The following is a 21336-nucleotide window of genomic DNA, read 5'->3' as shown; positions in this document are numbered from 1 at the left end:
GTATATGTCTCAAAAGACTTGAATAAGAAAAACATCATTCTTTAGGGAGCATTTGGGATTTATCATAAGGAATTAATTTATAAGTCTGCTACCTTCATTGGAGACTATTTCCTCTACTCTGGCATGAGACAGAGATATGTGTGCACTCTTTTTTTTTTTTTTTTTTTGGCACCTGAGCTAACAACTGTTTCCAATCTTTTTTTTTTTCTGCTTTCTCTCCCCCAAATCCTCCCTGTCTCCCTGGTACATAGTTGTATATCTTAGTTGCAGGTCCTTCTAGTTGTGGCATGTGGGATGCTGCCTCAATGTGGCCTGACGAGTGGTGCCATGTCCACGCCCAGGATCCGAACCAGTGAAACCCTGGGCTGCCGCAACAGGGCGCGCAAACCTAACCACTCGGCCATGGGGCCGGCCCCGTGTGTGCACTCTTGATGACAAAGGAACACGGATGCTCTCAGTCCTTGAAGTCAATCTTTCTATCCTCAGAGCCATAGTCCTGAGACACACTGTCTTGATTGTGAAAGCCAGGCATTATATTCTATGCAATAGATAGAAGTAGCATTTCCAAGATGATGGGCAGAAAGAGAGGCCATCCCTCCTACAGCATCATTCTCCACAGCCTTTCCAAAGTATACTCAGCCTCCCCACCAGGAATACTTCTGGGCAAGTCACAGAACCAAATGGGACAAGTTGATTCCTAAGGCGTCTCCTTTGGGCTCTACAATTCCGAGATCTTGTCATCTCGTATTGGCTTTCATTCTTTTGTTTCTTCCCTCTTTATGTCCAGGTGGCCTGATTGTCTAAACAAATTATTTAAAGGCAATTTAGGTTATTTGCTTTGTTGATAAGTACAGAGTGAAGCAGAAAAGATGATTCACTTCTCCCTGAATTCACAAAAAAATTTAACAGATAGAGAAAATGGGCATTTAAATATTTTTTAATGGTGTTCCATTAACCAGAAATGAGAAGGACCCCATGAGTTAAATAAAAACCAAACAAGAGCATGATATCCGAGGCTCTTTTCAAGAAGTAGCCCTACGAGGAGCCCACTCAGATGGTCAGTTAGAGAGAAGGAGGTCACTATTAGTATTTGCTAAAACCAAACAAAAATAAGATGTTCTTACCTATTTTACAATAAACAATGGCTATTTTCACCAAATCTGGCTTTTTCAAGTCCACTGTATCATTTCTTCAAAGCTTCTACTTTCTGTGGACTTCATTGAGAGGTTCATCGCTCTTGAACACAGCAGAGATGCAAAATGCATTTCTTAGGTTTGGTCCACTAATTCATATATTATGCAAATAAGTCATTAATGATGATTTATCAACTGCCTTATCAACCACCTTTGGTGATTCTTGCTGTACATTGAGATGAAATGTAAATCATCTTATTCATGTACATTCTATGACAGACCAAAATGGCCATTCAAAGAGCTATTACTCTCTCCTTTCATTTAAAGAGACCTTTACATTTTTTTCAGAGTACTTTCGCATGTATGATCTTACTGGGGACTCAAGATCCTAATGAGCCCTTTAGAAGCAGATGTTTTTTATCTCCATTTTAGAGAAGCTTGTCTGAGTTTAACCCACACTTTACTGTGTTACTGTGATTGGCCGCAGAACACAGCACTAGCTCTCTGTTGCTTTTTTAGGCTGGGTATCATTATCTGACTTTTATTTCCGTGTCCATTTTAGCCGTACCAGTAAAGACAGGTGCTAAGAAAGAGACAATGAGGAGTGAAGACATAAAATTAGAAACAGAAAACAAAGAAAGAGATAGACTAGCACTATGTTTATTTTTATAATTGCTTTTTTGGAGGTTATTGAATGATGATATCTGAAAGTACAAGTATCTGATGAAGGAGTAAAAATAGCATATGATTGACTTAGAATGATGCCTTTTCATAAGTGAGTAGAGCAGAACAGAACAAGGAGACTCATCAGCAGGGGAGAGACGAGTTAGCAATGAGACGTGTTATGCACAAAATGAGGAGTTAGGAAATACCTTTCCTAAACAGTCTACAAATATAGATACATAGTGATTTGACTGAATTGCAACATGGTGGGAGGAGAGCATGAGGGACATAAGCTTTCTAATTTCTGGTGAGGAAGCATCTTTTACAACTGTGAAAATGCGATAGCATCCCTAAGCCCCAAGAAGACCTCCATGTCCTATCTTGTGTAAATTCAAAATAAAGACACTGGCCAACTACAAAACAAAACCTATGTGTACATGGAACTAAAATAGCTTCTCTTTAGATATGCTGATTGTAAAGTACTGGTTATATTAATCAAAGCTGAAGCTCTCTCTTTCTCTCTTTCTTTTGGTAGCTTTGTTTTGCTGCTGCTCTAAGCATGTAGGGTAATTCAGCATTGGACAGAATTATTGAATCATCTGTACAACTTGTGAAAGTAATACATATACCTAGTCTGTACTTGGTAATGTATAATTCATTTTTTCCTGCCAAAAACTGTATAAAAATAATTACCCTGGCAACCAATGCTTACATGGTATAAATGGAAGACTGAGTCAAAGATATAAAATAACGGATGGTGTGGATGCCTAAATAAATAGGAGAGACAGTGTACTTTGTATGGGGGAGCCCAGGAGAAAATCATAAATTCTGCATGTGTGGTAATATTATACAACACCAAAAACAACAAAACACATGTGCATAAGTTCCAATGTCATGCTCATGGACACAGTGAAACGCATCATTTTCAATATACATTGGATGAAAAGTACTTAAACCTTTCCACTGAACAAGTATTTTAAAACAGGATACATCAACTATAGGTCTGTTTTGCATATTGGCCAATAAAAGATTTGGTCAGAGACAGAACTAACATTACAAATTTTTTATCACGGTTTAAAATAAAATTTATCAGTACTATGACCAAATACTAGAATGTGATCTAACCGGGCTCCCTCCCATTTTAAAGTCACTCTACTTCGGTGTTTCTACAAGTATGCTCTGTGAGCCACCCAAGTCACAGTCACTGGGGTGCTGGTTAAAGATGCATTATCCAGAGCCTGCTTACAGACTCAGAGTGCATGCTCTCAGTGGGGGAGACCAGAGTATCTGCATTTTCGAATCTCCTGGGGACCCTTAAACACATTCCAGATTAGCATCCACTGAATTAATGTTTACTGTCATAGTTCCTTATTTGTTTGTTTGTTTTTAAGCCCTTCCTTGGCCAGGGGATGGCTCACTCCAAGTTCATGAATGGAAGATTTAGTGGCCAGGAATTTGCAGAAGAAAGAAAGGAGGGTAATTAGCTGGGTAAACAGGAAGCTATAATCTGTTTTGGAGATAAAATGAACCCACAGAGGCTGGGAGGAGAAAGGGAATTGAGCCAGTTGTTGACTAAAGCTCCTTCTCCTCCTCCCTGGAAATGTACTTGGAAGGGCAGCTCACGAGAAAAGATGGAAAGCAGGCTTCGAGATTTCATTTGAGTTGGTGATCTGTTTAGTTCCAGATGCCGGGTGGGTAGACGCTTCTTCATAGATGTAAGGTCACGGGTAACCAAATGCCCCTGCAGTCCATGAGAATCTGCTTGGACTCACGTGAAGTGCGCTGTATTCTTTTGCCTATATCTCTGCTACCTTGTAGCCCAGGATAGTACATTTTTTTCTTGGCTCATTAGTTTAATCTTCCCTTGTCCCTAACTAAGCTTTAGATTTTCTATATCCAAACTCCTCCTCCACAGCATATATTTATGAGCAACAAATTAAAATGGCAAGTTGGATAGAAATACTAATCTGTGACTAAATATTTAACAAGGGGGCAGAAAGAATTTACGTTTTGATTTTCAAACGCTGGAAAATAAATGCCCTGAGTTGTGAGCTTTCCAAATTGGCAAGACTGCCCGGCAAAACAAAATTTCCATGCATTTGATTGACCCCTTGAGAGGTGAGCTATTATTAGAAAGCAAGAACTTGCCAAAAACTATCTGGAAAATATCAGAAGAAAAGTGATTGAAACTAGAAGTATTTTAAGCTGGTGAGCAAGCCATGTCCAAAGGAGACAGAAAATAAAATATTACATATATGTATATAATATTTATACATACATATATAACATATATCATATATATCTATATATTTAACAATTCATTTTAATTCAGCAAATATTTATGGAGTGGCTATGCGGTTGGACCCCATGCCACACTAGGTTTGGGAACACAAATAACAAGATTCTGTTACCTCCAGGAACTTACAAGTACTATGATTCCAACAACTTAATACAACCTGACAAGGGTTATATTAGCAACTTGTAGAAAGTGCTACCATTGCAATGAGTAATGGGAAAGAAGAAACTGATGTTGGTGCCAGTGATCGGAGAAGCCTTCCCAGAAGAGCTGACTTTTAATTCTTTGGGATTTCAGCAGACACAGGAGGGTGAGAATGTCATTCTGGCAAAGAACAAAATTTACAGATTAGGGGTGCATGGCTGGAATGAAGGAGCTGGGAAAGAGTTGGGGAAGAAACAGTAGTGCTTATGGTTTGAGTGATAAATTCATTTACATAGTCATTTATTCAGCAAACTTTCAACGGCTGCTGAAGGAGGTAGGTCTATGCTAGATGCTGGCTGCAGAGGCTGAGGAGACACGCATTGCTTCTTCACAGCTCAGAAGATGGGAGAGAGTGGTGGAAGATGGGACTGGGACTGTAAAACAAATGGAAACCGCCAATCCGTTCGATTCTAGAAGGATTTTTTTGTGGTGTCCCAATGATACCCTTCTAGGTAATAGCTGCCACTCCACTGAGTAGCTCCTAAGTGCTGTGCTGTGTAGCTATGGTTACTGCCGGTCCTTACAACAATCCTGCATGCTAGGTATTACAGATAGAAAGAGAAGCAGCTCTGGGTGCCTGAGATTGCATAGCGTGTAAACGCATGGAGCTTGGATTTGTGCAGACACTGATCTCAGTGGCCTGGTAATTATAAAAGCTGCAGAACAGCTGAATTCAAGTACTTCCCCACCCCAAGCCCTGCAGAAAATGCCATCTCAAAATGCCTGGGGACCACCCTGGCCTCTGATGCTGGGGGACGGCTCTGAGCCTGTGCAGGTGATTTACGTCTGTCTGCTCTTCCAGGAGACCAGAGCTTACTGCCTTGCTGGGCAAAGCTGCAGCACATCCGTGCCCCACCCCATCCCCATCCCCCCAAAGCAAAGATTTCCAATTACTGCTCTGCAGAAAATGTCAAAAGCATTATTCAACTATTCATTATCCCAGGTTTTGCAATTTTTCATATGTTTTTACTCTTATCTGCTAGCACTTGAAAAAGACCAGCTTTTTCCTCTTAAGAGAGCTTAATTTGCAGAGCTGTGCAGTCTCCCTATTATGTTCTTATCGTCCTCTCCCTGTGGTAGGCAGAATGACAAGGATGACAAAAAAAGAACCAAAAATATTTGAAGGTCTTCCTCAAAATCCACGGGAAGGAAGGATCCGAAAACCCAGAGGCTTCTGTTCCTCGAGTGACGTGAAACAAGGCCGAGGGCGATTGGCTGTAGCTCTCCCCGTTCACTCAGCAGGGGTTCTTGGCTAGCAGTTCTCACAAGGACCCAAACCACCGCCCCACGGCCACGGGACTCCGCACCTGAGGATTTCTCTCAGGGGCTTCACTGAGGGATTAAACAGCTCTGAGGTGCCAAGAGGTTCCCCCAAATTCTCGGAATTCTCATGCCAGTGTTAAATTAACTTTGGTATCCCAAGGACCAGAGGCCACGGGGCTTAGGGTGGGTCGTTAGTCCTTCTCTCGTCACCGTTGGCCCCGCCGCCCCGCCCCATTCTTTTATAAGGCAGTTGACATTTTCTCCACGCTACGTAAAGTGCTATGCAAAGGCGACTTCAAGTCCCCCAGCTCTCTCTCCTCCACCTAGGTGGCGCCCCAAGCCCCTCCATCTGGAAATTCCGAGCTGCCCACTCCCTGGATCCTTTCCTCCCAGGATTCCCAGGTTTCTGAAGCCAGCGCACTAGGACTCCTGGTTCACCCAGAGGGACGCCCTGCCTGCGGTATACCTCTTTCGGGGGGAATCCCCGCCCACCTTGTCATTCCTCCAGGGGGATCCCCGCCCCCCGTCCCTGTCACTCCAGGAAGGGAGTTCCCGCCCCTCGAATCTACCAGAGGGAGGGAATCCCCGCCCATCCTGGAGGCTCGGTGGATCCCCAGCGCGTCGCAGCTGGGAGAGTCGGGCGAGCAGCACACTCCTAGCGCCGGTGCGTGCGGGTCCCGGGCAGGGGGACGCAGTGGGGTGGCGGCTGCGGGGACCCGCCGAGCCGCGGGCCGTGCCGCAGGCGCCCAGGATTGCGCCTCCCGCGGCTGCGGGCGAACGGCGACGCTGCAGCTCCGGGTAGGCGCGGCGGCGGCACCGGCGGTGGCGCTGGCGGTGGCAGCAGCGGCGGCAGCGGCGCAGGGTCCCACCGGGCGGCGTCTGAGTCCGGACGCGCGAGGAGCAGCAGGAGCCTCGGAAGAGCCGCGAGCAGGTGAAGCGACAGCCCCGCTGCGGCCGGGACCTGGGGCTTCGGATGGGGGTGGGGGTGGGGGTGGGAGGTGGCATCCCCCGAGACCGTGTGCGCCTGGGAAAGTTTAGTGACAAATCCAGGTGCTGGAATCCTGCCCCGGCAAGGCGGTGAGTGGGGGCTCCCAAGCCAGGTCCCACATTAGGCGGCGCAAACTCCCCTTGCATCCGGACGGGGGCGGGGAGGACGCAGCCGCGGGAAGAGGGCCGGACAGAGCGGGTCGGGGACATCGGGACAACCCGAGACGCACTGCTGAGCACGCTCGGAAGGGCCAGGAACCCCTGCCCGGGTGCGCGCCCAGGTGCCCATCCCTGGGCCGTCGCCAGGTAACCCCCTCCAGGCGGAGGTACTCAAGTGCTGGGGCCTCAGGTGCTGCTTTGGGGTCCATCTCCCGCGCTTCCTCTTCTCTCGCCGGCTCTCTGCCAGGGGAAGAGACGAGCGCAGCGAGCGAGCCGAGGGGCGCGCGCAAAGAGCAAGGGCATCTTTGGGGGGATATTGGCATCTGCCAGGGAGCTGGAGAACGTGCCGATGGGGAAATCCTGCTCTCCCTTTGAAGTCGAGTTCCTCCTAAAAACTGGCCTCCTTCTCTTCTGTCCGTCTCTCTCTCTCTCAGGTCTGCGTTGGGTTTGCGTTGACGTTTTAGGTCTTTGGGCTCCCTGTCTTTCTGCAGTGCTGAACTGAGCAGGGGGAGGGTCCAGGGTCCCTGGCTGGAGTTTGCCAGCAGCCTGTCCTCAGCAGCCCTGATCCGTGTGGGGACTTTGATAAGGGAGTGTGAAGAGGACAGGGTCTGGCATGGGCTGCTCTCAGACTGGAATGGCAGGCATGAGGGCATTCCAGCGCTGCAGACCTGGCTGGGACTGGAGGCGGCTGTTGGGGGAGGAAGCTGCATCTGTCTCTTGCAGCTGGCAGGGCTTCGCCTCCCACAGAGGTAGGGTGCCTTGGGTGGATGTGTTTTCCTTGACAAATCATGGGGAAGCTGCTGGAGGTGGTTGCTGAGTGACTGCAGAAAGTGATACTCTGGATCTGCTTTTACAGAGAGCTCCCCTGGACCTTCCGTGCTGCTGGTCCTTCCCCAGTGGGGTCTGCCACACTCAGCCTGCTCTGGACTTGGGCTCTAGGGGCCCAGTATTTCTACAGGGCCAGCTCTTCTGGTCTGTGACTTTTGGATGGGGATCAAGTAGGTACAGGTTGGCAGGTGCGGTATGTGGGGCAGGATAGAATGTCTCAGAACACAATCCTGACCGTAGGTGGTTATTCTAGCTTCAGCAGTTCCTTCTTCCATTAGAATGGGCCAAGAACCGCTCCTCCGCTAATAACCGCATAGTGGTGTGAGGAGTGTGTGTGTGCGGGTGGGGAGGGGGGTGGTGAGTGAGAATGTAGGAGTAGGGGGATGGCAGGTGCTGAGAGATAAAGAATCAGAACCATGTAAACTATATAAATGTACCTCCCTTGATGTAGTTAATATGCTCCTGGAAAAATATTGAATTGTACTTTAAATCGCTATCATTGAAATTGATTTTGCATGCACTTAAGGCAGTTTACTATTTCAGGAAACTTATGATAATTTCTCTATTCATTTCAATCATTTTATTTTTGGAGTACCTGCGGTTTGCTGTGCACAGGGGCTTAGCGCTTTCCGGGGATGCGTGTAGATGAAAGAGGCTTCCTCCTTGCTGTCAGAGTTTCAGTCTGTCAGGCGAGGTGAGATAAGTATCCTGAGAGCTCTGATACAAACCAGTGCACATGTGGCCTGGAAGAGGCACCCTGTATTTGTCGGATGAAGGATTGGAGAGATGATCTAACGAATCAAGTACCTGAGGAGTGGTCCAGATAAAACACTTTAGGTGTATGGAGGAGCCAGAAATCGCTCTTGACTGAGGAGATCTGAAAGGCTTTGTGGAGGACAGTCCAGGGAGATCCTGAGTTAGGAGGCAGTCCTAGGGGGCTGATGGAAAAAGAGACTGAGCTAAGGACTTGGAGGAACTTAGCTCTGCAGCTGGCAGGGAAATATTGGGGATTTCTGAGCAAGGGATTGTCATAATCAGCTGTGTGCTTTAAGGTGATTAATCTGATCTCTTGCAGAAGGAGTTGGGACTAGGGAGAGATGAGAGGTGAGGAGGAGCCTAGTGAGGTTATTATAATAAGATGGGCGGCAGGAGGTGATGGGGGCCTGAGCTGGTGGGTAGGGGCAGGCTAGGAAGAAGGGAAAGGCTCATGAGACATGGACTTGAAGTGGGGGCACTGCGTGGGTTTGGAGTAAAGAAGAGACGAAGATCCCCTGCAGGTTAGGAGAGGGAATACACAGTTGATGGAAATAAGGGGTTTGGAGTTTTGATAGTCAACAAACCAGAAGCCTGCAGAAATCCTTCCAGACTTCTCCTTCTGGCTCCTCCCATATCTAATCAGTCGTCAAGGTCTGTTGATTACCTCTCCCTGTAAAACCTATCGATGGCTCCATGTACCTGTGGGATAAATTCCAAGTCCAATGTCCCTCTTCAAACTGCTCTCCTGCCATGTCCCCCACACGCGTGCGCTCGCTCACAAATGCACACGGGCACACACACACACGCACATATACACACGAGCTGTCGACCTCTGACCTGTCTTACTCTCTGCCTCTACAGTGCTGTTTCTCTTGGGTGGTAGTGGGAGGGGTGAGGTCCTGGAATAATCTTTCTCCCCTGGTCCTCTTGATAAACCACTTCTGATTCTTTAAGCTCCAGGTCAATGGCCTCCTCCTCCTCTGTGAATCCTCTGCCTCTCTCTCTCAGGGGATGTGGAGCAGTCTTACATTTGGACCTCACGCTGCAGAGCCTGTTTGCACACTCATGTGCTGCCCTGGGCCTGCCTCTTTGGGACCTTATCTTATTCATGCCCAGATAAGGCCTCCTCCAGGTAGTTGCCCATCAACTTCCTCAGGGAGAGAGGCAGAAGCAACACTCCAGGCCACCTCCCCTCCCCACAAGCTGATTGGACTCTAGGATGTTGTCGCAATCCTGACTAGGACATTCCAGGCCTGGTGGGCCGGACAAGGTAACACAGAGCTGGGATACTCCCCTGGCCTAGATCATGTGGCCTAAGTAACTTAGACCACAAAGGGAGGGGGATGTCCAGTTGGAAGGTGGCCCCAGGTCCCTCTTACTGCATCAACCACAAGGGGCTGCATCCCAAAGAAGACGAACCCACAAAAGGTCAAGACCAAACTCAAAGAGAGGCCTCATCTCTTTAATAAGACAGACTTGGAGACTTGACATTTTTTAACCTCCTTCTTTAGCCCTCAGAAGTGTCTCCATAGGACAAAGTGGGATGCTAGGCAGGCAAGCCCCTGAGGGATGCAGGTGGACACAGAGAGGCAGGAATGTCTGAGAAGGTCAAGCATCCCAGGAAGAGGATAGGAAAGCCATTGACAAAGACTGAGAACAGTGTCTGTAAAGGATGGTCCTGGAAGCCAAGGGACGAAAGAGAGTGATTGCCAAGATGGTCGGGGGTAAGATACTGGATCCAGAAGCGTGCGGTTCAAAATAATCCAGAGAGTATTTTGAGGAGGTGGTAGCGTTGTGGAAAGGTTTATTCAGGAGAGTCCCTAAATTCCCCCTTCCAGGCATGCTTGGTAAACAAAAGAGCTGCGGGAGAGGATAGAGACAATATAAGGGATGTTTGGGAGGGAAGAGGCCAATCAGGAGCAGGTGCAGTGAAAGAAAAAAGCTGGCATCTGCCTTCCCTGGAAGGTAGGAGGGAAGCAGAGGTTGGGCGAGGTGCTGGAGAGGGAGCCTGCGATATAGCCAGAGGGATATACTGGGCTTGGTCAAACAGGAGGGGCTCCTACTGACAGCTGGGAGGGCACTGCACCAGGCTGGGGGCTTGGGGCGTGGAGGGACAGGCAGAAGTGCTGCTCATGGCAGGAGGGGTGGATCTGGTGCCTAGCACCAACTGAGGCAACCAAGGAAGGATTTCAGAATTGGGGTCAGAGACTGGCTGGAATCCTAGCAGTGCAGAGAACTGCTTGCTGGCTAGATCATTAGAAATGTTGGAGCCTCAGTATCCTCATGAGCAAAATTGGTACAATAGCTACTTCACAGGGTTGTTCTTAGGAGGAATAAAAAAGAGGTCCTGAGGTATGTATGTAAACCCCTCAGTGACAGTTTCTGGTCCATAGCGGTCCTTCTGATAGTGTGTTGAGAAATGAGTAAGCCTCTCGCCAAGGTCACTGAGAGCCCAGTTGAATGTAGAAGGCAGGGATTTTTAGTAGACCTGACAGAAGCTGGCTTGCAGCTTTGGATGAAAAGCTTTGACCTTCTCGGAGCAGCCCTGCCTCCCTGTTCCTCCTTTAAGGAATTTTTCAGGATGTCTGCCTTTTTATCTGTTGACTCTGGTCAGTGAATACATCTGTACTTCACGTCCCTCTCTTATGCAAAGGTCAAGCTGCCAGGGCCCAAAGCCAGGAGAACCTGCAGTCTCCCCTCTCCTCAGTGGTTTGGAAGGGGACGATGCATTCAGATTTGCTAATTTCTGCATTTGAGGCCCAGAAAAGCGGAGAACTTGCCTGATTCCCATATAACTGGAATTCAAAACACGATCTCCAGTTGCTTCATCTGGGGAACTGTTGTTTTCAATGGCAATTGTGCAAGATGCACGTGGGTGAGGAAGAATTAAAAATCTGTGTGCCCCCTTGGTTTTATTAATGGATCTATGATTATACTTAGAAATATTGAATAAATATTTTCCCTTATCAGTGAAGAGGGAAGGAAAAGGAGCACTTAATTTGATTTACTAAACACTCAATAGATGTGTGCCAAATTAAATGATATTTGGGGGAAATGTGCAGAATGTTTTTTTAAGGAAATAGAAGTATAAATATTTTCTCAAATTATTCTTTATTTATTTTCCACCTGGATGATCTGTATCTAGATTATGTTGTCCTTTGGCCTTAGGCAGATATTGCCTATGAAATGATACATCCTTTTACAAGATTTAAAAATTTGAAATTCTTGATCTTATAATATCCATATTCTAGAAATGGAAAAAAAGATGGAATTTGGAAAGAATTCATTTCCATGGGTTCTGCAGTTCTGGGCAGAGGCAGGATCTGAAGCCAGGTAGGTCATCTGATTCAGATTCGAATTGCCTGTGATCTAAAGAGCTCAGCATTCTGTTTACAAATGTGTTCAAGAAAACACTGGGAGCATTTACGGTTTGAAAACTCAATAGCTGAAGAGGCCTTTTGTGGTCTGATAAGGCGGCTGAACCAAGAGATGGTCTGTTAAGGCACTAAATGTGTGGAGAAGACACATTCGTCTTTTAAGTCTCTCCAGCTCCGGGAAGAGGCCTGCCCCTGGCTGTGGCCTCCCTCCGATGCCAATAGCATCTTCTCCACCGCGCATTCTCAGTGGGCCAGGAAACAATCCCCATTCTGAGAGCTCCTGCCCTCTTGATGCAGGCATTACCTACATGAATACATTGAGTTAACAGTGACTGGGCTGTTAACTTGGGGAGAATCAGAAACTTAAGAATTAACTCTCTTTATGAAGCAATCTAATGAAATCAGATAGCGTTGAACATCTGGCCGATTAAGTTATTCTTGGATTATTTGTTTTTAGGCTTTAAAGTACTTCTGTGGCTCATAAAGCACTCTAGGACACATGAAGAGGTTTCGGAGAAGCAAGGGTGGGGGGATTGATTTCACAGCAAAGAGGACTGACTGTGCATACACTATTGTCTCAAGCTTTGGGTGAAATAATAGCAAGGAGAGAGGGGAAGTTTTGCTATCTGAAGCAGCCTGAAATGCCTAGCTATCCACATGAGGATTAAAAAATCACGAACTCTTAAGGATTTGCAAGTCCTTGAAAGAGCGTGATCCAATCCCTCGCCTGAAGGTTGAAGTAAATTCAGCTCGTTCCAACAGGATCCAGGGTATTTTAACAGCCTGCTGAGGGGCTTCCATGGTACGTGTGGCCCTTAACAGAATGATGCTTCAAATTGGAGCCTTTGACGTTTTTTTAGCAAGAGTGGAAATGGATTTGAGCTGAGCCACTCCCGGTTACCTTTTTGTCAACATGTGGACCCCTCTTGGACAAGGTTTTGCGTGCACTAGACTTCAGCTAACTCTGCTCCCTCAACCAAATCATCTGAGTTAAAACACGCACTCTGTTGATCCTGGCCTCCGAAGAATGATCATCCTGCTTTGCTAAAAATAAAGACGCACTGATACAATGCAGAATAGGATTCCTTCCATGAGCAGGGGCCATACCTACTGCTGGAAATCCAAAGTCAGCTCCCTAGCTGAGACCTGCCCACCGAGGGAAGAGAAGTGGTGCTGGGGGGAGGGTGGGAGAGAGGGTCATTTTGGATCATGGTGGGTGCAGTAGAGGGTGGGGGGAGTGGGCTGCCTCCCAGGGGAGGTCTCTGGGCGTCGAGAGGAGAGAGGGTGCCTTCGAGCATTGCCCTGCTGGGGCCCTGTCTGGCTCCAGTCGCTCCTAACAAGATCCTAGGATACTGAGGTGGAAGACAGAATAAACACCAGCTCTTTTGTCTCTTTCACCAAAGGCCAGCACTTTGCAGATGTCTGTCTGATGTAAACTCTTGTCCTGCTTACATGTACTGTAATTCCGATAGCCCACAAGACTCTGTTTCTGGAAAGTAGAGAGGCAACTGTGTGTCAGGTTAGCCGTTATGTCTTAGGTTGGCGTATACAAGTTTGAACTCCCAATGACGCCCCACCCCCCAAAGAATATTATGTGGTTCCTGACACTATATATTTGCATGGAGGTGATCAAATATAATCACAAACTCTATGCAAGTGTTTGAGTGTTTCTTTCTCTATTCCTAAGAAGATGAGAATGGAGCCAAGTTTAATAAGCAAGATGTCAATAAACTCAACATTTTTGTGTGTTGGCCAATGGACACTCATAAAATGTCTGATTGCAGCTGTGATTACCCGTCTCCCCTTTTTGGCACAGTGTATTTTATAGAGATATGGGTAAAACTAGATTGTGCTATATGGGTCTCTTGGTGAAGAATATTCACTTCCAAGGCTGAAGCAGCCATGCAAATACTATTACAAAATTGCTCAGCATACAAAATTGGCATCGCTTCCCTCCACAGTCTTCCATGCCCACTCTCCAGCCCTACGCTGCCCTGGTCACTGTTATTCCCAGTATCATTAGGCTAAAAGAGGAGACAGCTGTCCCCAGAAAATGTGCTCTGAGTGTCCTCATCAGAACGGATTCTCATGAGAGGGCAGACAGTGAGATGGCGCACGGAGAGGCGGGTACCATAAAGGGTCTCATTAACCCCTCTCTGGACCCACTACTCATCTTGGAAAACCTGAGCAGATGTAGGGTTTATTGATTTTCTGTTGGGGAATGCTGGGAAGCAGCGCTCAGCAATTTCTGGCACCTGGGAAACCCACATGGCACCTGAGCAGGCTTCCTACCTTCTGGTCCCTCACCTGCGCGGTTTCCTGGGCACCATCTTTATCTTGACGGTCTCTGAAGATGATCTGCCTTTTCCCTCATACTTTTCAGAATCAAGCACAATGTCCGGTACCCATTTTTCCAGGGTAAAAATTAAAATTGTTTGGATGTTCCCCGTTGGGCAGGCAATGTTCTAGACACTTTCCGCACATTAAGTCATTTAATTCTCGTAACCATCTGATGAGGTGCATACTGTTATTACCCTGTATTTGGTTGCCTGGGCTTCTATAACAAGTTACCACAAACTTGGTGGCTTAAAACAATAGAAATTTATTCTCTCATAGTTCTGGTGGTCGGAATTCTCAAATCAAGGTGTTGGCAGGGCCATGTTCCCGCTGGAGGCTCTTGGAGAGAAGCTTCCTTGCCTCTCCTTTAATTTAATTACAATTGCAAAGACCCCTTTGCCAAATAAGGTCATGTTCACAGGTACCAGGACATGAGCATATCTTTTTGGTGGCCACCATTCAACCCACTACCTCCTCTTTTGCAGATGGAGAAATGGTGGTATAGCATGGTTAAGCAGATTCTCCAAGGTTACAGCTGGAGCTCGGATTTAAACAGAGCCGTCTGGCTCCAGGGCTTGCATTCTTGAACTGCTCTCTACTGCCTCTCAGTAAATGTGCTCAGTGACTGTTTATAGTATGAATGGTTGGCGGGATGGGTGGGTAGAAAGATGGATAAAAAGATGCTGATAACAATAATTGGCCAACATTCTCCACCCGGTGCACTGAAAATAATAACAACTAATATTCATTGTTTTATGATGTAGCCCCAGGACTTGACCTTGGGTCTTCTTTAGCTAGTCTCCCTCCTAGGGAGGTCTCTTCTGCCTCAAGTCTTTACCTACCATCTATGCGCTATTGCCTCTCAAATTTATGTCTTTAGCTTTGACCTCTACATTGAGTTCCAGACTCATGCCCCGCTGCCAACTTGACGTCTCCACATGGGTGTGTCATAGGCATCTCACATCTAGCATGATCAAAATGGAATCCTTGATATTTCTCCCTCAGGCTAGTTCTTCCTTCTCCTCCTCTCATTCAGTAAATGGCACCACCATCCACCAAAAGCCTCATTCCAAAAACCTGGAAACCGTGTTTCATTCTTTTTTCCCCACACTCAGCAACTAAATCCAGAAGCCCTGTTGGCCTTTCCTCCAGTATCCATCTCTTCTCTCCACTTCCATGGCAGCCACCCTAGTTGATGTCGCCACCATCTTGTCCCTGGACCCCTGCTGTAGTAGTCTTCTAACTGGGCCTCCAGAGAGCACTCTTGACCCCTAGTCCTCTCTCCTCAGAGCAGCCAGAGGGGTCTTTTGAAAACACACTATCAGGGCTGGCCCCGTGGCCGAGTGGTGAAGTTCGCGCGCTCCGCTGCAGGCGGCCCAGTGTTTCGTTGGTTCGAATCCTGGGCGCAGACATGGCACTGCTCACCAAACCACGCGGAGGCAGCGTCCCACATGCCACAACTAGAAGGACCCACAACGAAGAATATACAACTATGTACCGGGGGCTTTGGGGATAAAAAGGAAAAAAATAAAATAAAATAAAAAGTTCGAAAACACGTTATCAAGTCATGTCAATCTGCAGCTTGAAACTGGGAATTTCTTGTTGCCACTTGAATACAATCCAGGCCCCTTACCCCAACCCACCTCTCCAATGACTTTCTCTGCCACTGCTCATTGCCCTCACTCTTTGTGTCCAGACACACCGTCCTTCTTTCTGCTCTGGAACGTACCAACCTGTATCCCACAGTAGGGCTTTACCTCTGTCTGGAAGCTTCTTCCCTCAGACCTTCATAGGCCTTTTTCTTCACAACCATGTAATCTAAAATGGCTACCCCCAGGCACTCTATCACATTACTCCTGTTCTGTTTGAAATAAACTTTTTTTTTTTTTTGAGGAAGATTAGCCTTGAGCTAACTACTGCCAATCCTCCTCTTTTTTGCTGAGGAAGACTGGCCCTGAGCTAACATCCATGCCCATCTTCCTCTACTTTATATGTGGGATGTCTACCACTGCATGGCTTTTGCCAAGCGCTGCCATGTCCGTACCCGGGATCCAAACCGGCGAACCCTGGGCCACCGAGAAGCGGAACATGTGAACTTAACTGCTGCGCCACCGGGCCAGCCCCTGAAATAAACTTTTATTTGTTTATTGTTTGTCTCACCTATTGGAATGTGAACTCCATCAAAGCAAGGTCATTGTCTTGTGAACCATATCTCTAGTGCCAACAACAGTGCCTGGTATACAGTAGGCACTTAATAAAAAGCTGTTGAACAAGTTGAGCGCTTACTACATTCCAGGCACTAACCACACATATCCTTATTTTTCAGATGAGGAAAACTAGGCTCAAAAACTTTAAATTGTGTGCCTGACGTTGCTCATCTCTTAAGAGTTGGAGCAAGAATTTGAACCCATGGGGCCAACTCAGTGGCGCAGCGGTTAAGTACGCACATTCTGCTTCAGGGGCCTGGGGTTCGCCGATTCGTACCCCAGGTGCGGACATGGCACCACTTGGCAAGCCATGCTGTGGCAGGTGTCCCACATATAAAGTAGAGGAAGATGGGCACTGATGTTAGCTCAGGGCCAGTCTTCCTCAGCAAAAAGAGGAGGATTGGCAGCAGTGAGCTCAAAGCTAATCTTCCTAAAAAAAAAAAAAAAAGAATTTGAACCCAGATCTCTCTGACCCCTAAGCCTGTCTTCTTAAACATTATCCCGTACAGAATCTCTGAGAAGCAGGAACTGACCAGGATTTCTAAAGTCCCTACAGAGCTCTGAGTTTCCTAATTCATTTTCCTGCTCATAAACCCAGGACACAGACTATTAAAAACAGAGGAAAGAAATAGACTGACTTAGATTCTAAATGTACTGTTTCTCTGAAAAGGTGGCCCTAGGGCTTAAGCTTGAGAAGCTAAGAAGTTCATTTCTTTTTTATTCCACTTGGTCGTTTAGGCTCAAGACTTTTTCTGATCCATCTGGAGACCTAATGGTTTAAACCATCGTCCTTGAACTCTTAAAGGAAAGGCAGAGATGACCAGTTGCATCTTTATATGCAAAGGTGGAATTTATTTGCATTCATAAGAAGCCTGGAAGTCTTCCTCCTCCTGGCCTTCCTTACACACCAACACTTTTCTATCGTTTGGTCTTTTCTGCCTCCACATGTCCTCCCAGTTAATAGAACCCTAGGGTGAGAACAAGGACCCTATTTTTAGATTGGTTGGGAGCAAGACCGTCTCCATTGGGTCTTGCTAAAAGACTGGTCCATTTCTCTGTCACCAGCTTTGAGCCAGTCATGGAAGAGGCCAAAGGACAGGTTCTTGCCAGATGTGGGACTAGAAAGAACTTCTGCCAAGGTTGCAGACTGGGGAGAATGAGAAAGCAGCTATTGGTTTCCTTCCCTCTTGTTGGACCTCCTTTTTAAAATAAGCTCCATCTTGAGAATTACATCAGCATTCCCGATAAGGAAACATCAGACAAAAAGCTACTGTTTCAGGCAAATAGTAGTTGTGAGAATGGCCAAGACCCGCAAATATAGGTTGGGCTTTTATTCGTAGAAAGGGTTATAGTGGCTGATTAGTGTATCTGGCAAATATAGCTGCTTTCCTGCAGAATGGCAGAAGTCTGGCCATTTGATACATCATGCGTTTTGCCTCTGCTGTCATGAGTGGGGTTTGCTATGGTAACCAGAACTTTGCCCAGAGGGTTGTGCATGTAAAGTGTCACTCATTGGCAGGCTCCTTTATTTTTAGCATAAACCAAAGAGGAGCTGCTCATTGTTCCTCCTCACACACAGGTGGGTGGTCACAATGGAGCCTGGGATGCATTGTATATGTGCCGTTCTGGTGTGGAATATCGCTACCCACTCCGGTTTTCATTTGTTGCATCAGGAAGCACTTCTAGATTTCCATTGGTTAAAATCCATGCTGGAACCTGTGCACCAGGATAGTTGGGCTTATTATTTTTTATAACTCTTTTTCAACCACTATTCTCTATCTTGGTCTTGCCATAGCACATAAGCTATGCTAACAATGATGGTCCTGCAGATAGGAGGTAAGTAGCTTCCCATAAAACCATTGAAAGCTCTGGAGCTCAGAAAACATTTATGTGAAGGAGGTAGTTTTAAGAGTTATGCTCAGTTCTTTCCTACAGGTTACACTTTGTCCTCACTGCCTGCAAACCAACGTTTTTTTTCTTTTCATTCAACTAGTATTTGTTTAGCACATGTCACATAGAGAAAAGATATATACACTTCATATTCTATGCATGGGGGAATAAAAATAAAATTCAGATTGCCTTGAATTGTCAATCGTATCAAATTGACTGTCTTTTGGGCAGAAATAAGCACTGGAGAAAGCATTGCTTCAAGAACATGGTGAGTTTCCTGAACTCTACTTTTTTTTTTTAATGAGGTTATGATAGTTTACAACATTGTGAAATTTCACTTGTATATTATTATTTGTCAGTTGTCTTATAGGTGAGCCCCTTCACCCTTTGTGACCACTCCCCACCCCCTTCCCCTGGTAACCACTAGTCTGTTCTCTTTGTCTATGTCTTTTTTAATCTTCCGCATGTGAGTGGAATCATACAGAGTTTGTCTTTCCCTATCTGGCGTATTTTGCTTAACATCATACCCTCAAGGTCCATCCATGTTGTTGTGAATGGGACAATCTTATCATTTTTTATGGCTGAGTAGTATTCCATTATATATATATGCACCATATCTTCTTTATCCAGTCCTCAGTCAATGGACACTTAGGTTGCTTCCATGTCTTGGCTATTGTAAATAATGCTGCAGTGAACATAGGGGTACGTGAGTCTCTTTGAATTGCTGATTTCAAGTTCTTTGGATAGATGCCTAGTAGTGGGATGGCTGGGTTGTATGGTATTTCTATTTTTTAATTTTTGGAGAAGTCTCTACTGTTTTCCATAGTGGCTACACCAGTTTGCATTCCCACCAGCAGTGTATGAGGGTTCCTCTTTCTCCACAATCTCTCCAACATTTATTATTTTTTGTCTTCAATATTATAGCCATTCTAACGGGTGTAAGGTGATGTCTTAGTCTAGTTTTGGTTTGCATTTCCCTGATGATCAGTGACAATGAGCATCTTTTCATGTGCCTATTGGCAATCCATATATCTTCTTTGGAGAAATGTCTGTTCACGTCCCCTGCCCAGTTTTTGATCAGGTTGTTTGTTTTTTTGTAGTTCAGCTGTGTGAGTTCTTTATATATTATGGAGATTAACCCTTTGTCAGATATATGATTTGCAAATATTTTTTTCCCAATTAGTGGGTTGTCTTTCTGTTTCAATCATATTTTCCCTTGCCTTGTAGAAGCTCTTTAGTCTGATGAAGTCCCACTTGTTTATTCTTTCTATTGTTTCCCTTGTCTGAGGAGACATGGTGTCCAAAAAGATCCTTTTAAGACTGATGTCAAAGAATGTACTGGCTATGTTTTCTTCTAGAAGTCTTATGGTTTCAGGTCTTTCCTTTAAGTCTTTGATCCATTTTGAGTTTATTTTTGTGAATGGCGTAAGAGAATGGTTTATTTTCATTCTTTTACCTGTGGCTGTCCAGTTTGCCCAACACCATTTGTTGAAGAGACTTTCCTTTCTCCATTGTATGTTCTCAGCTCCTTTGTCAAAGATTAGCTGTCCATAGATGTGTGGTTTTATTTCTTGGCTTTCAATTCTGTTCCATCGATCTGAGTGCCTGTTTTTGTACCAGTACCATGCTGTTTAGATTACTGTAGCTTGTAGTATATTTTGAAGTTAGGGATTGTGATGCCTCCAGCTTTGTTCTTTTTTCTCAGGATTACTTTAGCAATTTGGGGGTTTTTGTTGCCACATACAAATTTTAGGATTCTTTGTTCTATCTCTTTGAAGAATGTCCTTGGGATTCTGATAGAGATTGCATTGAATCTGTAGATCACATTAGGTAGTATGGACATGTTAACTATGTTTATTCTTCCAATCTATGTGCCTTGAATGTCTTTCCATCTCTTTAGTCATCATCAATTTCTTTCAGGAAAGTTGTAGTTTTCATTGTATAGGGTTTCGCTTCCTTGGTTAAATTTATTCCAAAATATTTTATTCTTTTTGTTGTGATTGTGAGTGGGATTGTGTTCTTGAGTTCTCTTTCTATTAGTTTGTTATTAGAGTATAGAAATGCAACCGATTTATCAAAGTTGATTTTGTACCCTGCAACTTTGCCGTAATTGTTGATTACTTCTAGTAGCTTTCCAATGGATTTTTTAAGGTTTCTATATATAAAATCATGTTGTCTGCAAACAGTGAGAGTTTCGCTTCTTCATTGCCTATTTGGATTCCTTTTATTTCTTTTTCTTGCCTAATTGCTCTGGCCAAAACCTCCAGCACTATGTTGAATAAGAGTGGTGATAGTGGGCACCCTTGTCGTGTTCCTGTTCTCAGAGGGATGGCTTTCAGTTTGTCCCCATTGAGTATGATGTTCGCTGTGGGTTTGTCATATATGGCCTTTATTATGTTGAGGTGCTTTCCGCCTATACTCATTTTATTGAGAGTCTTTATCATAAATGGCTGTTGGATTTTGTTGAATGCTTTCTGTGCATCTGCTGAGCTCTACTTTTATTGAAGACTTGGAACTGGTTAAAAGCCCCCTTGGCATATTTGCTGCTAGGTATATATCTAGGACTGAGTGAATCTGGGCCATATAACATTGCGCTCCATCAGCTGCGGGTTTGGTTGAGTATGTATACTGCAGTCCAGGGTGAAGCCAGAGCCACTCCCTGAGTTGATATCAGCTGTGGGTCAGAAACAGTAGACTGGAAGTTCTTTCAGTCAGAAACCATGTCCTGTTTGATGCTGTGACTCAAGCCCCTAGTGCAGTGTCTGGACCACAGAAGATCCTTCACGGAGGTTTTTTTAAATGAATGAAACTACTGTCAGACTGCCACGTCTGGGTGGGAGAGAAGAAACTGAACTATACTTCAGTCATACCTACAGCTTAATCCATGAAGGTCCCCAAAGTCTGAAATGGTCCTGCCCTTCAGAAACATAATCTAATAGGGAAATAGGAAATCTGGGGCAGTGCTAGTTATGATTTAGGATGTATGGGAAGACGAAGCTGCTGATACCAGTGTCTTAAGAGTTAGCTTTCCATTAACAATTTTTTCCAAGTGGAAAGATTTCCACTTTGTACACTAATCATTTTACATCTAATTAATTTCATGAACTCCCTAAAGAATACTGCACTTGTGCAGCCACAGTCATTTCTTTAGTAAACCAAATATTTATTTGAGAACTGCTATGTGCTACACCCTTAGACTCTAGTAGGGAAGACAGACATTCAATATATGTTTTAAG

The 21336-nt window shown here is 45.4% G+C and overlaps 2 protein-coding genes across 6 annotated transcripts in view; one reads left to right on the top strand and one right to left on the bottom strand.

Moving 5' to 3' along the window:
* Positions 1-4534: 4534 nt before the first annotated feature.
* Positions 4535-6756, bottom strand: LOC124244605 (serine/arginine repetitive matrix protein 1-like). Its single transcript, XM_046671215.1, has 2 exons — positions 6129-6756; positions 4535-4670 (listed from the first exon to the last, which is right to left on the bottom strand). The coding sequence occupies exons 1-2, from the start codon at positions 6754-6756 to the stop codon at positions 4582-4584; spliced, it is 717 nt and encodes a 238-aa protein (XP_046527171.1). The 3' UTR covers positions 4535-4581.
* Positions 6261-21336, top strand: part of PDZD2 (PDZ domain containing 2) — a 346831-nt gene continuing 331755 nt past the window's right edge. For 4 of the 5 annotated variants that reach the window (XM_046671791.1, XM_046671790.1, XM_046671789.1 and 1 more), the window contains exon 1: positions 6261-6490. The gene's annotated coding sequence lies outside the window, so the exon portion shown is untranslated. Of the gene's footprint in view, positions 6491-6832; positions 6853-21336 lie in introns of those variants that run through there. The other variant, XM_046671788.1, reaches the window with a different exon arrangement.

This window comes from Equus quagga, chromosome 9 (assembly GCF_021613505.1).
Source record: "Equus quagga isolate Etosha38 chromosome 9, UCLA_HA_Equagga_1.0, whole genome shotgun sequence".
Classification (NCBI taxonomy): domain Eukaryota; kingdom Metazoa; phylum Chordata; class Mammalia; order Perissodactyla; family Equidae; genus Equus; species Equus quagga.
This window is presented reverse-complemented; position numbering and strand designations above follow the sequence as displayed.

Coding starts and splice junctions, on each gene's coding strand:
- LOC124244605 (XM_046671215.1), bottom strand. CDS start 6,756: ATGTCCCCGACCCGCTCTGTCCGGCCCTCTTCCCGCGGCTGCGTCCTC. Junction 4,671..6,128: donor GCGGGGATTCCCTCCCTCTG/GTAGATTCGAGG, acceptor TTTGTTTTACAG/TCCCAGTCCCATCTTCCACC.